The sequence below is a fragment of the Ictalurus furcatus genome, chromosome 12 (assembly GCF_023375685.1).
Source record: "Ictalurus furcatus strain D&B chromosome 12, Billie_1.0, whole genome shotgun sequence".
NCBI classification, from domain to species: domain Eukaryota; kingdom Metazoa; phylum Chordata; class Actinopteri; order Siluriformes; family Ictaluridae; genus Ictalurus; species Ictalurus furcatus.
The window spans coordinates 24,204,940-24,221,142 of NC_071266.1; the positions used below are offsets into that span (position 1 = coordinate 24,204,940).

Here is a 16,203-nt window from a genome sequence, read left to right on the forward strand (position 1 = left end):
CCTGACACGTCACAAGGTGTCATGATAGTTTACATCCAATAACACGAGTGACATGACATGAGTTGTCAATTGAAAATCATTTCATAACTTGTTGCCATGACTATTAAATCTCGTGACATTGATGTAATGTCATACTCTGTTATAAGCTGTCGTGTCATGAATAATTTCAAGTCATAACCTGTCATAGAATGTCAAGATATGCAGTGATATGATTATCATCACACACCCTGTCATGGCTTATCATGACATTTTATGTTCATGGATATAATAGTGTCCTGTCATACCCTGTCATGAGTCGTCATGACAGTTTATGTCATGGTATACCATGTCACAAATTGTCATGACTGTTTACATCCAGTGATAGGAGTGTCATGTCAGAACCTGTAATGAGTTGTCATGACTATTAAATCCAGTGAAATTAATGTAATGCCATACCATGTTATAAGCTGCCACGACTGTTTACATCCAGTTTACATTTAATGTCAAGTCCTAACCTGTCACAACAGTTTATATCCAATGATATGAGTGGCAATTCATACCCTGTCATTGGTTGCCATGACATTTTACATCCAATAAGTGTCATGCCACTCTTATTATTACTCTTATGTTATGAGTTGTGAGTAATCCACTACAGATTACTACATACTACTTTAAAATTGCAGTCTGATTACATTACTGATTACTGCATGTATTAATTCATCAGATTACTAATTACTTTACTTTCAAGTTACTTTCAAAACCTATCAAACCTGCAAAACTACACTACAAAGTGAAACTCGTAGTTATTTCAGTAATTTTAGCGCACGTTTTCAGGTGATTCATTAAAGCATGTACTCCTTGCTCATTAACTTACACAGCCGCCAGGGGCGTTAGATGGACTGTTAATCTTCCGGGGCTGAGCCCAGAGTCTTCTCCATGCATTTTTCCAGCTCTGCTAGTAGCCGAAATTTTGTTTTATGGACCTGAGGTAACTCGGCTGTCAATGTATGACATGATCAGTAAAAGGTGGATTTATCATAAAACTTGCCTCTTGCCTTCTAACTAGGCTAGTTTGGTGTCGCTAACCAAGGGGAGGCACAGCTAAGCTATCACTGTATGGGTTTAGCTGCTACAGCGCCATGCAGAGTACATTATCTTTACTTATGCTCTGCTCATATCATGTTCATGTAAACTGGAACTCATACAGACATTTACACATCTTGTTTTCCTGCTCAGCATCAGAGGATGTTACTGTTTCAGTTTCAACCCCTTTACTGGTTTAAATATATCAATTTTTCCTCACACTGTCTGTAGGAGCTAGCGTTTGGCAGAATTGACAGCTGTCAGCCAATAAGACATGAGTATTCCGACATAATTTCCTGTAAACCCTGTCTGATTGGCCTCGTTCACTGAAGATACAAAATGACAACACCGCCATCTTCTTACGTCTTACTGACGGTCCAACGTCTTACTGACATTCAGTTACGTAGTGACAGACCGCTTGACAAGTCACAAGTGGCAAGTGAAGAATTGTTCGGGGCTTAAGAAAAAAAACCAAAACAGGTTATGCCCCTATCAGCAGCACAAAAACGTGATTTAACTTAAAAATGCATTTTACTTAATATTGTTTTCTTAACAATAAATTTGTAAGGCAATTTTATTGACGTCAGTAACTGTAATCAAATTACATACATTTAAAATGTAATGCCTTACATTACTGCGTTATCAGAGAACGTCATTAGAATAGAGTAACGGTTACTTTGTAACATGTTACACCCGACTCCGGTCATGACAGGTTCAAATTCAGTGATATGAGCGTCATGCTATACTGTGATGAGTTGACATGTCAGTTTACATAACATCCAGGGATACAGGAGAGTCGTATCACACCCTGTCATGAGTTGTCATGACCGTTTATGTCCAAAGTGTTACGGTCATGAGTTGTCATTACAGTCCACTTCCAGTGATATGAGTGTCAGGTCATACCATGTCATTAGTTGTCATGACCGCTTACATCTAATAACATAAGAGTGTCATGTCACCCCCTGTTGCGAGTTGTCACGACAGTTGACATCACGTCCAGGGATATCGGAATGTCATATCGTACAGTGAAATGAGTGTCCGGTCATAACCTGTCATGAGACGTCATTACTCTTAAGTCCGGTGATATAACAGTGCAGCTTTCCATGACAGCTTTTGTCCAGTCAAATAGGAGTGTCAAGTCACACCCTGTTGTTAGCTGTCATGACAGTTTACATCCAGTGACGTAAGAGTGTCAGGTTGTCCCCTGTCACAGACTGTCGTGCACAAATGAAAGACCAGCCGACAACTGAAGCCATGGCTTCCTCCGTCATAATAAACGAGTAACGGACAGCAACTAGCTGGAAACTCGGGTTTCAGAACTTGTAATTAGGACTTTTAGGCTGGTGAACTTTACCGTAAATCTGCTGGCACGTGAAATCGGTGTAAGTTTTCACAGGGTGTGGTGATGTCACCGTTCTTGATGAGATTAAAACATTCAAAGCATCACAAGTAGCTATTAAACTGCAGTCTAACATCCTTATCACAAGTGTCTTAATCCCCCTCCCCCCCATGCACCCACACATCTATCACACCCAAAGAACACTTTACTGTGCTCAGACTGTACACACGATCCCACGTTCACACCCACACCCACCCACACACACACACACACACACGTGTTCAGCTGAGAGAGAAGTTACATGGAGGAGACACTTACAGGAATTCCTCTTGCTGCTGCTGGATCGTGGAGAAGACATGCGGCTGGAAGATGAAGCACGCCGAGCTCTCGATGAAGGGGTGTGCAGGGAATCCACTCACAGCACGACTCTGCTGCCGCTCATCCTGACACACACACTGGCTGACCACCACACACACGCCTTCCGTCAGGAAGCGATGCTGCAGTGAGAGGTGCTGTCAGAGACGGCGTGTCTGAGTGTGTGTGTGTGTGTTTGTGTGTGCTCAGCCTGTCTGATTGACTGGGAGGCAAACCTAAGAGTGTGTAGTAGCTGGGAACATACCACTCAGGATGATGGGGGGGTGTGGGTGATGAGTGAGGGGAGGTGTGGAGAGAGAGAGAGAGAGAGAGAGAATAGAGACAAGGAAACAGAGGAGAAGTGCAGAGCATAGGAGAGAGAGAGAAGATAGAATGGGGAAAGGGAGAGATGAGATCTCAGAGATGGAAAAAGATTTAGTGGGAAAAATTGAAAAAGAAGAATGAGAGAGAGAGAGAGAGAGAGAGAGAGAGAGAGAGAGTCATAAGTCACCATTTCCTAAATGTGTCATCACATATGTCATACGCTGTCATAACAGTCCGTGCCTGTTCCTATGGTAGTGTCATTAATATTACCAGTTATTGCTAATGCCAAACTGTCTGGTTTAAGTATTTCACAAAGTGCTGATCTCCTGATATTTTCACACACAACAGTCTCTAGAGTTTATACAGAATAGTGCAGAAAACAAAAACATCCAATGAGAGGTGTGGGTGAAAACACCATGTTGATGAAATCTCATTGGATGTTTGGAGGTCAGTGAAAAATGGCCGGTTAGTTTGAGCTGACAGAAGGCTACAGTAACTCAAATAACCACTTGTTACCACCGTGGTGAGCAGAAAAGCATCTCAGAACATGACAAACCTTGAGAAGGATTGGCTACAACAGCAGAAGAGTCACCAAAACTGGACAGCTGATAATGAAGAGTATGAACCTTATCTGAAGTTCTTGTTCTGTATCTGCGTTTGATGCATTGCGCTGGTGCCACATGATTTGCTGAAGAGATAATTGCATGAATGAGCGGGTGTACAGGTGTTCCTTTTAAAGTGAGTCTATGTGTAGCACACTAATAAGCCATAACATTAAAACCACCTGCCCAATATTGTGTAGGTGCCACAAAAACAGCTCTGACCCATCAAGGCATGGAAGCCACAGGGCCTCTGAAAGTGGTAAGTTGCGAGGTGGGGCCTCCATGGATCGGATTTGTTTGTCCAGCACATCCCACAGATGCTCGATCGGATTGAGATCTGGGGAATTTGGAGGCCGGGTCAACACCTTGAACTCTTTGTCATGTTCCTCAAACCATTCCTGAACTATTTTTGCAGTGTGGCAGCGCATTATCCTGCCATTAGGGAGTACCGTTGCCATGAAGGGGTGTACTCGGTCTGTTGTTAAACAATGTTTAGGTAGGTGGTACGTGTCAAAGTAACATCCACATGAGTGCCGGGACCCAAGTTTAGCAGCGGAACATTGCCCAGAGCATCACACTGCCTCTGCTGGCTTGCCTTCTTCCCAAAGTGCATCCTGGTCCCATCTCATCCTGAGGCAAGCGACACACACGCACCGAATCGTCCACATGATGTACAAGAAAACATTATTCATCAGACCAATCCACCTTCTTCCATTGCTCCATGCTCCAGTTCTGACGCTCATGTGTCCATTTGTAGGTGCTTTCAGTGGGGTACAGGGTTCAGTATGGGCATTCTGACCGGTCTGTGGCTACGCAGCCCCATAAGCAGCAAGCTGTGATGCACCATGTGTTCTCACACCTTTTTATCATAGACAGCATTAACTTTTTCAGCAATTTGTGCTACAGTAGCTGTTCTGTGGGATCGGACCAGATGGGCCTTCACTCCCCAGGTGCATCAATGAGTCGTGGACGCCCATGACCCTGTCGCTGGTTCCCTGGCTGTCCTTCCTTAGACTGCTTTTCGGAGGTACTAACCACTGCACAAGACCATCGTCTAGCCATCAAAATTTGCCCCACGTCATGTTATTCCCTTCGCCTGTCAGTGGTTTTAATGATATGGCTGATTGGCGTATATTTCTTTCTAGAAGTTTTATGTACATTCATAGTGATATTATCTTTTTGTATAAAATTGGATGAATAAATGGAAACGTCAACCATCAGCAAAATGCCGAACATAGCTCAAACGATGTTACGTGGAAAATAGGATTACAGTAAGAAGATAAAGAGATGGGGTTGGGGAGGCAGGCAATACAATTAATTGCACGCATTGGCTAATGAAGGTGAATAGTAAGGACAACACTAAGCTTCATACTCTAAACCTAGGCTCTGTATTTTATATATTGTCACTGTGTGACCATCATCATCATCATTACCACCAACCCAGTATGTCAGAAACATTGCCACAGAAGAATGATGCTGTTCTCATAAGGTGTTATTTAATAAGATAACCCCTAACGGCTTGGCTGTTGGGAATTTTGATTACCTATCTATTCTGGGTTAATGAATTTAAAAAATGCTTAGCAATTTGTGCTTAATTTGTTGGATTTCCTGGGAAACATACATTAACAGAACATTTATCTGCTTAATAACCATAGCAACCAATAATCAACTAATTGCTAATCCAAAGAGGATGATGCATTCTGGTGCTCTGTGGAGTTAATTGAAAATCATAGTGAGGATGTGGAGCCGGTCTGATTAAAATAGGATTACAGTCAGCATTTGGTGCTGCCTGTGTGCAACTATAAAACTCTAAGCACAGCAAATTCTTCAGTCCAGACCTCTACACACTCTCTATGTGCTCCATAATGTGTTCATAGGGCATAATACAGATTGTTGAAATCACTTATGGAAATCCATTACACTTTATAGCAATGTTTAATATATGTTGTGTAATTATGTATGTTACAGGAAATTAATGAATCAATAACAAGGTGGTGTGATTCAGCCTGAGACAAGTTACTGTTACCACACCAAAATTGATTACGTTCTAACAACAACATGTCCTGAAGTGTTTTATTCCTCTTATATAACAGCAATTTGCTGATGATTACACCCATCCTTTTATTTTTCATACCGCTTATCTTATCCTATCCAAGGAAAGTCGGGGCACGGGGGCAGGGAATACCCTTCACAACCCATTGCAGGGCATACTAACACAATTTAGATATGCCAAACAGCCTACAATGCCTGTGTTTGAAATGGTTAAGGGGACTGGAGTACCCGAAGGAAACCCCCGAAGCACGGGGAGAGCATGCAAGCTCCGCACACACAGGGTGGAGGCAGAAATCAAACCCCCCAACCTTGGAGATGCAAGGCAAACCTGTTAACCACTAAGCCACTGTGCCCCCAATAATTACAGTTAAAAAAAATGAAATAAAAATTTCATTTATAACGCTGTAAGCGCGACAAAGTCATTCCCTCATCAACGTCTCTGTTTTTTTAATAAGAAAAAGAAATGCAGCTTGTTACCAAGAAACTGCAACGCCCACTGTCCTGAAAACTTAACGTTACAGCTTCAGCTCTGGCTGTTACAAAGCACTGACACTGGAGACTCCTTCCAAAAAATGCAAAAAAAATCTCCTTATCGAAAACTATACAAAACCACCAAAAATGTATTACTCACTCGAAAATGTTTTTAAAAGTCTTTAAAGTTTTCTGTCACAGAGGAGTTTACACTTTGTGGTAACATGACAAGCTTTTGTCTTCAGAACTGTGTAGGATAAGCGGTACAGAAAAAGGCATGGACTTACACACATGTACACGTTTGTGTGGTTCTTATTCATGTTAATCACTGTGCTATTTCACTGAGGCTAGCATTATCAGGAGGGATACAGGCTTGTCCTGGCAATCAATCATCAAGTCAATACTAGCCTTGGTAACTCTCAGAGTAAACTCATGGACCCTTAATGGCCCTTCAATAAATTCAGCTGTGACTGCGTGGAGAGTGTCGTGAATCATTGAATCATTATGAATCATTTTTCACCAGACCTGAGTCTTTGAGCAAACACTAAACTGAACAAACACGTCAACAAAACTGATATATTGTGTTAATCACTGTGCACTTTACAGTAGAAAAGCTTGATCTGGATGGGAATGTGTTTATGTTAAATTAAAATGAAACTTCGAATGCTCGCCTATGATGTGTCATGCTGTTCACAGGCACCATTTACTAAAGGTAATGAGATTTAAAATGTCACCAATTTATTTATTATCCATATTTTATACCTGGATTTCATGAATATCTTAAGGCCATCCATCTCCCACCAGGATAGTCGAGTTGTGTATATCATATGGAGTGAAAGTAGCTAATCAACCCCACAGTGCCTCGAGGGAGAGCTCCAATGTCTCTGTACTCTAGATCTCATCGAGCTTTTAGTTTCAGGCAAACGAACCAACCTACAGCCTGAAGAAATCCCCTAAACACACTCTACACACCTGCTCTGACACTGAACACTCACACACTGGATCTGGATCTGTCGGTGTGGCTCGAAGCGATGGCCAGCTCTAAAAGAAGACGTGGGATAAAATCAATATAATGCGGAGATTAACCAGAATTGAGTCTTTTTCATTGCTCTGGGGAAAGATTATAACACACACGGATATGTAATCACAACTTTACGTATATATACACACCGATCAATCTGGAAGGAAAAGCAGACCTATTCAAAGCAATCTGTAAATCCTCTCTTTCTTATATGCATGAGTTGCTGGAACTTCAATTCGGATTGCATTATTGCAAGGCACATTCCTCCATTGAATTCCATCGGGGACTGAAAATAAATAGAGATTCTTGAAATATCATCAGCAGGAAGTAAGTATCTGACAAATTGCACTGTATTCAAATAATACAGGCTATAAACGTATAATAGTGAGGACTATAAAGTCTGTCTCTCTCACTGGAGATAAGGTCCGCTTCCGAATAAGCTGCTCCTATTATCTATATTACCACATTGACTTTAAAGCTTGTTCCTTAAAAAATAAAGCATAAAAAAAATAAATTTTTTTAAACGTTTTCCCAATGTAGCCTATGCAATAGCCTAGTGACTAAAGTAAATGCACATGTGGAGTGTGTGTCTATAATAAGTACACATGTGGAGGGTTTCTGTAATAAAAGCACATGACCGCAGCTAATATGTGCTTAAAAATTGAAGCTAATGAGCAGAAATAACTGCACACACACACATACACACACACACATTCATGCAGTGTGAGATCTGTCAAAACACAGCATACACACAACTAGTTTTGGGGCTTTCCGCTGATCTAAATGCTGTTTATTTGACTTGAGATCAAATCAAACAAAATCCGCAGGAAAAGCTTGCCACTCTGAGACAAGCTGACAAAGAGGTTTTTGATGTAGGTTTCAAAGAGTTGCACCGAGTGCTGGATTGATCTGAGAACAATACGGCCTCTCGCAAAACCCTGCCAAAAACCATTTTCAGGAGGTTATGACCGTTTTGCTTTGATTAAAATACTTCTCAAGCTGCCATCTTGTTTAGCCGTGTGTTCTTCTAGCTGCATACCACTGTGTACATAAATAGTAGGCCAGAGATTCATGGACCAATTTCAATCCAAGAAACATTTGATGTAGATCAATACAGCGTATTTGTATAGCAGCTCATGTAGAATATATTATAATGAAGCAAATCAAGACCCTTGAAGCACATGAAGCCCCTGCAATTCACATATCGTCCCAACCGCTCAACAGATGATGCCATCGCCACCACCCTACATCTGGCCCTGGACAAAAAGGACACCTACATTCAAATGCTGTTCATAGACTTCAGTTCAGCATTCAACACAATCATTCCTCAGCACCTGATTGGAAAGCTGAGCCTGCTGGGCTTGAACACCTCCCTCTGCAACTGGATCCTGGACTTCTTGACTGAAAGACCTCAGTCAGTCCGGATCGGGAACAGCATCTCCAGCACCATCACATTGAGCACGGGGGCCCCTCAGGGCCGTGTGCTCAGTCCACTGCTGTTCATTCTGCTGACTCACGACTGTGCAGCAATACACGGCTCCGATCACATCATCAAGTTCAAAGATGACACGACTGTGGTGGGTCTCATCAACAAGAACAATGAGTCAGCATACACAGAAGAGATGCAGCGGCTAACGGACTGGTACAGAGCCAACAACCTGCTAATAACAATGTGCACAAAACAAAACAGATGGTTGTTGACTTCAGGAGAGCACGGAGCAACCACTCTCACTCATTGAACATCGACAGCTCCTCCATGGAGATCGTCAAGAGCACCAAATTCCTTGGTGTTCACTAGCGGAGACCCTCACCTGGTCCCTCAAAACCAGCTCCATAACTAATAACGTCCAGCACAGTGTGTCTACTTTCTGCAAAGGCTGAAAAAAGCCCATCTCCCACCTCCCATGGAACTATTGAGAGCATCCCAGGCAGCTGCATGGCACTGCACCGTATCGGATCACAAGAACCTGCAGAGGATAGTGAGGACAGCTGAGAAGATCACTGGGGTCTCTCTACCCTTCATCATAGACATTTACACCACACACTGCATTCGTAAAGCCACCAGCATTGACCCCACACACCCCACACACAAACTCTTCACCCTCCTGCAATCTGATAAAAGTTATCGAAGCCTTCGAGCCCTCACGGTCAGACTGTCTAACAGTTTCTTCCCCCAAACCATCAGGCTCCTCAATACTCATAGACTGGACTGACACACACACACTCATACTGAGCTGAACACCATCCCACTCCCCTTGCAATTTTTACACATTTCTGTACTGACTACCTGTACTTTTGCTGCTACTGTACTTATACAAAATATTATGTTTAACTTCTTGTCACAATTAAACTCTTTACCTGGCTGCTCCCGCAAGAACTGCTATGTCCACATATGGTATAAGCTGAATACTATGTCACAGTATGTTGTGTTTATATTCACAGGATTTTTTGCACTACCTGTTATATCGGACACTTTCGCACTAGAACTGTGTACCGTTCGGCGCTACACTGTCACCTACTGTGCCTATTGTCCTGTTTTAGCAGTACTGTACTGTCTTGTGTTGTTAGCACATGTCTGCACGTGCACTTTATGTATAAATGTGTCAATCTTATTTAGTACCGTGTCGTCCCGTGTGGTTAGTGTGTTGTTTTACGTAGCACCGTGGTCCTGGATGAACGTTGTATTGTTTCACTGTGAACTATACCAGCTGTATATGGGTGAAATGACAATAAAAGCCACTTGACTCCTGTCAGCAGGAAAATAAAAACACACCTTTTAATTGGGTCCCACAGGATTCCAGCACTGATACACTCATCTACCTGATGATCTAATTTGGCCTTGCTTTCATTTTTTCTTCTTCTCCCCATCACTGTAAAATTTGATTCTGAAATGTACATGTGCACCCATTGTTTCAAGCCATAACACATATACTGTAGCATATTACGTTTACTTTATCTCTATCGAACGGACTTTTGCCATTTTGGAAGTTTAGAAACCCCAGGCTAGGAATTAGACAAAGGTTGAGAGGCGCCAAAAGATGAGAGGAAGCAACAGACAGGCGTCCCCGTGGAGTCCGCAACTTTCAGTTAAGCTAGCAGAAGGCTTTATATTATACTTGAGGTAGGAGGCTGTTGCTAGGTGATGGCAGGCTCCAGGCGGTATTCAGATTTTGTAGTGAATCGCAGCTCCTGTGGCCCTTCAATACAATCAAAGCTGTGTGTCCAAGGTCTCACAGACACTGCTGGAGGTAAAACTAGCACATTACGGAGAATGTATTGAGAGCAGGTATAACAAGTCGTGAAGCCTTGAACGGAACTGAGGCAACGTTGCTTTACACGAAGGACGATGATGTGTCTCCCATACATATAGTGTCGTCAGTCGGGATTACACTCTTTCTTCGTGACTGGAAGTGCTGTTTTTTTCAGACACACAACCTGATTTGAATAAATAACAGACATTGCTGGGGCAGAAAAAGAGCTGCTTAAGTTATTGGCATGATAATCTGTCTTTTCACAGTTTTTATTTATTTATTTATTTTTTATTATTCAGTGTAAGCTCAGCATAAAATACTGGTTCTACGTAGCTCCACAATAAAATCCCACAATGTTTGGTCAGAAGGCTGTTAATTCTCTATAACAGCAGCTCTGACTGTAATTTGGCTACGGGGAAAATCACAGGATTATAATAATGTGCTTATTTTTAACATATTATCATTCCTACACCAGCAGTCTCAGGGAAAAAAAAAGTTATTAAACTGTACCTTTTCTTGTCACTAGGGTAATACCTTCAACGGTGCATCTTTTGTACTTTTAATATTTATCTTTTACCTACAACGTTGTATACAATGTAGCTTTAAAGCTACTCAAAAAGCTAATTACGGTCCATTTATGTTAAATCTTTTCTAAAGGTGTACTACATCCACATCCAATAAACAAATGAAAAACATGTTATTTAATGAAGAAAAACATCAACGGTGACAACAGCTACGTGTCCATCTGAGGATTTTTGCCAAAAACTGATATAGCTGATGGAAATGCAAAATATCGATTGAAGTATCAATCTTTTCTTGCACATAGATTCTATGTCAATACTTCAAATGTTGCAACAAAAAAAAAATCATTTGGAAACAGTTTTTGTCACATGATAATTCATGGAAATTGATGGAAATCAGCTTTCGGGTCTTGGAACCGGTAGTCGGAGGCAACCTGCGATGTGTACAACGTCAGGACCAATTAATTGGCAAAGCATTCAATTCAATTCAATTCAAATTTTATTTGTATAGCACTTTTAACAACGGACATTGTCTCAAAGCAGCTTTACAGAAACATTTAAACACAGGATACGGATTTTAAGTGTGTGAATTTATCCCTATTGAGCGAGCCGGTGGTGACGGTGGTGAGGAAAAACTCCCAAAGAAGATATGAGGAAGAAACTTTGAGAGGAACCAGACTCAGAAGGGAACACGTCCTCATCTGGGTAACAACGGATAGTGTGAAAGTAAAAGAAAGCTCATTATGGTATCTCAAACATGGTCCATGACTTTCTAAAATGTTGCCGCCAGAGACTTTCTGTGAAGTGTCTCTCCACCACTATCTCCCAGACCCATGGGCTTCATCACATAAGGGCAGGCGCTCTATAAAATGAGCAACTGCTTCATTCTGAAGTCGTCTTCTGATATTTCGTGCAATTCTTTGTGAAATGAAAATGACTGTAAGGTAGTCAATTTCATTTAATTGTCTCGAAACTCTCTCCATTTTACAAAGATTTGAGGGCATGTGCGACGCAGATGGTACATAATTAGCGATTATACACAAAACTATGAATGGAAGCGGCGGAAGGGCAGATTTGTTTTGTGCCACAACAAAAGATGTTTTTTAAAGGATGATGTCATCACAGAGGAGATATTTGTTTATGGAAGGCGTCTCCAGTACAAGCACTTTGTAACAGTTAAAGGTAAAGCTGTAACTTTAAGTGTTCAGTTTCGCAGTAACATGACAAGTTTTGGGGGTTTGTTTGTCTTGTTAACTTCAAGAGAGAGAAAAAACGGAGGAACGACGCGAACGACTATTAATGCAAGTGAGAACTTGGTTTTTGGACATTTCACAACATTAAATGCAACTATAAGTGGATATGTGTTGTTCATTACATTCACGGCAATTGGCAGACGCCCTTATCCAGAGCGACTAACATTCTTCTCATTTGTACAACTGAGCAGTTGAGGGTTAAGGGCCTTGCACAAGGGCCCAACAGTGGAAGCTTGGCAGTGCTGGGGCTTGAACTCCTGACCTTCTGATCAGTAGTCCAACGTCTTAACCACTGCCCTATTAAAATATTAAAATGTTTTTATTTAAAAATGTCATCTTTGGCAAATTGCTGTTATATGAAAATATCCAACGTGGATTATTTTCCTATTACAGCATGCTCCCAGATATTTTTTTACTTCTTACTTATCTAAGGTACTTACACACTTCTTTTTTGTTTCTCCACACAGCTACATAAGAGCCACCTATAAGCAATTAACCATGCTAGATATATAGTATGAACATAAAATAAGTGCTTAAAATGACGGAGAGCTAATGAAGCGATAAACAATTAGCGAACCCACTTCCTCATTAGGATTGGCTGAGGATTAGTGATGTTATTATGGGTACCGATTGATTTATTTCAGATGTAATGTGCCGGAACACCATCTACAGTTCAAACTGTGTAAGTACTGTGTAGAAACATACTGAATGCTGCAGAAACAGAGAAAGAAAGCATGGATACAAGTGAAAAGAAATACATCTTGGACATGCAGCAGATGTTCCGTCTCATCGCCAGGTGTCTCATTTTCTCCAGATTTGGATTTTTTTTGGGGGGGGGGGGGGTGGGGGTGGGGTGGGTTATGTGGTTCTGGGTGTCCATCAAATAAAGTGTCCGTTTGAGTGTAAATATAGAAAAGCGTCTATGGAAAACAGGCACAGTAGGAGGCAGCAGGTGGGAGAGTCAGGTTAGCCTGATGTCAAGCGCTCAGCAGCAGGTGGTCACACTTCCTCAAGAAGTACTTGAGAAAGAATCAAACACACACACACACACACACACGCACACACACACACACACACACGTGCACATTTTCACTTGCTGCTTGTTGCCATATCTCTCATGCAGGCCATCTGTTCTTTTCCCGAGCCTCTTGAAGAGACACAGACATCGTGTCATTAAGAAGGCAATATGGTGCCCACATTCACCGCTGTGGCTCCAAATTTCAATTTGAAATGAGATGGTGGGTGAGCTAAACAACTTGTTTTAAAGCAGCTTCTGACGAGCTGGTGATTTCCAGTCGTGAAGAGTGAGAGAGAGAGAAAAAAAGATCTAACCGGATCTCACTGTAAATCCGTGTTAATTTTATAAGCTGTCAGGGTTGCCAGGTGTTAATAAATGCACATTTATTTTGAATGTGCTTTGTTTACGATCATTTCTGTACGTCAGGAAATACTCCGAAGCACACACTTGGACATCTTTAACGAAGTCATCTGTGTTTTTATTCTATTTCTATGTAAGACCTGAACCCTAATTATTAAAGTGCTGTGTAGTTATTTCCCCTTAATATCTCATTATTCCAACTTAATAAATTGTTATTTCAATTCATTCGACTTGGCGTCTTGGTAGTGCAAGATAGTACGTCATTATTTTAACTCGATGTCCTGTTTGACTTAGTGCATCATTGTTTCAAGTTACATCAAACACTTCCGGTTTGTATTTCATTATTTCGACTTGATTACTCATTATTCCAAGATGTGGGTACATTTATTTCAAGTTATCTCATTGTTTCAAGATATTATCTAGTTCTTTTTCAAGTCGAAGTAAGGACATGCCTTGAAATAACAAGATCACGTGAAATAATGGTGTAATATCTTGAAATAAGGAGATCATTTGAAATAATTGCACAACATCTTGATACAATGAGATAATAACATGGTAACAACTCGAAATAACGTAACATCTTCCAATAATGTGTTTGCTTGAAATAACGTCGAGATATCTTGGAATAACGAGATAATTGGAAATAATGGCACAATGAATAAGAAAATGATAGCTTGGAATTATGGGATAGTGTAACGAGAAGTAACCAAATAATAACGTAAAATAGTGGCAGATATTTTGAAATACAGAGGTGTTTTGAAATGATGGCATGGTGCCTTGGAATAATGCGATAATATGATAATAATAATTAGAAAGTATGACAAAGTAATGGAATAATCGCTTGAAATGACAAAATAATAATAAGATAATAGCTAAAAAAAATAATGGCATAATATCTTGACATAACAAAATATTTTAAAATAAAGGCATATAATCTTGAAATAACAAAATATTTTAAAATAATGGCATAATATCTTGACATAACAAAATATTTTAAAATAATGGCATAATATCTTGAAATGCCTAATTGTTAAGTCAGAATAATGACATAGCACTCTGTGAATCCACACACAGACAGACAGACAGACAGACAGACAGACATGACTACCTGTATTGTCCTCTGCATTCTGCACTGGTCCTATTCAGCTTCCTCTTAACAATTCCCTTAAATTGCAACCTACATTCTTAACCAGCTCAACTATACAACTTAAGAATCTCAATTATCTGTAACTCGATCACTGTCCTGATCGGTCTTTCAGCACATTAAACTTGTACAAGACTCTGCTTCCTTGAAGGAGTATGGTCGGTATCCATTTCTCAGGAACTCAGGAACACTCTGTAACAGCGTTTCCGGCTTTCAAAGCCCAAACCGATTTTCTCCTTTACTCAGTAATCTTCCACACTCCTCATAGATATATCTCACGTAATATCACGTATTACATTTGGTTGCATATTGCACGATTTTTCATTCAAGCGTTCTTGTTTAATGCTTTGTCATTTTGTCATGAAAACCTTTGCCTTGTATTTTTAGCAGCTTTTACTCTAAATCTGCCTTGGACAAGTTCTGGCTTATTAAAACATCATTCGACAGTAAAATCCCTAGTGTTAAATTAACACCCAGAGTGTTTATTTGTGTCCGATGGACTTATATAAACACTGTAGGGTGTAAATTCAACACTCTGGGTGTTACATCAACACTAGGGATTGTGCTGTGTACATGAGTAACAGAGATACTGTCGCTACCATGAAGTTGATTATTTTCCAATAGGATCATTGCCATGAAGTGTTTTATTCCTCTTATATCACAGTATATTAATAAAAACTGGATCTACTAACAGAGCTGCTGTTATAGAAAATTAATCAACCAGAATTGGGAATTCGACATCACTGTGGTATAAATACATATTAGTATTTGCATCATTGCAGATCTTACGACACGAGATGTGAACATAAAGTGCTCTTCTGAATTATCGACCTGTTGTGATGTGTTTTGTGAGATCATGTAACACTAATGCCCAGAGGGGGCGCACATTCTTAGTTTATGCCGAGCACGGTTTGGTGATTTCACTGGTTTAAAACACACCAACTAATCCTGGTTGAAAGAGCAAAACCTCACAGCACTGCACATGATTTAAGCTCTCTCTAACAGCTTAAACTGTATCAAAATATAATCTAAAGTATGTTATAGCAGAGAAAGATCATAAAGGTTAGGCCTTTAAGCCTCGAATGTTTCTGTTGCGTTGACTAGAACCTAATTAGAGGTTACAATGGATCAATTACATAATTTTTAAAAATTTTTATGGGGCAGTTAAAGTTAAGTCATACTGTCAGTCTCATAAATAGATGTCCAGATGTTGGGATCACTGAGAAAGGTCTTTCTTTTTGCTTGTCCAGCTGTGCTCTGAGGTTAAACAGTGGCTTTGCCCTGAGTAACTTTCATTTAATGACCTTTACTGGCAGGACTGGCTGAATTCACCCAATTTTTCCGACATCATAGGACTAATAAAAGTATTTTGCTTGCATGACAGTAGACCTATTATAAGTTTTCACTGAATCTTACTGCATAGATACAATA

At 40.5% G+C, this 16,203-nt stretch overlaps 1 protein-coding gene across 2 annotated transcripts in view; it reads right to left on the reverse strand.

The window, feature by feature from the left end:
• The window catches only part of dtnbp1b (dystrobrevin binding protein 1b), a 41,975-nt gene extending 39,121 nt beyond the window's left edge, over positions 1-2,854 (reverse strand). For both annotated transcript variants that reach the window (XM_053638298.1, XM_053638297.1), the window contains exon 1: positions 2,720-2,854. In XM_053638298.1, the coding sequence (XP_053494273.1) occupies positions 2,720-2,759 (40 nt within the window). In that variant the 5' untranslated portion in view covers positions 2,760-2,854. The remainder of the gene's footprint in view (positions 1-2,719) is intronic.
• Positions 2,855-16,203: the final 13,349 nt, after the last annotated feature.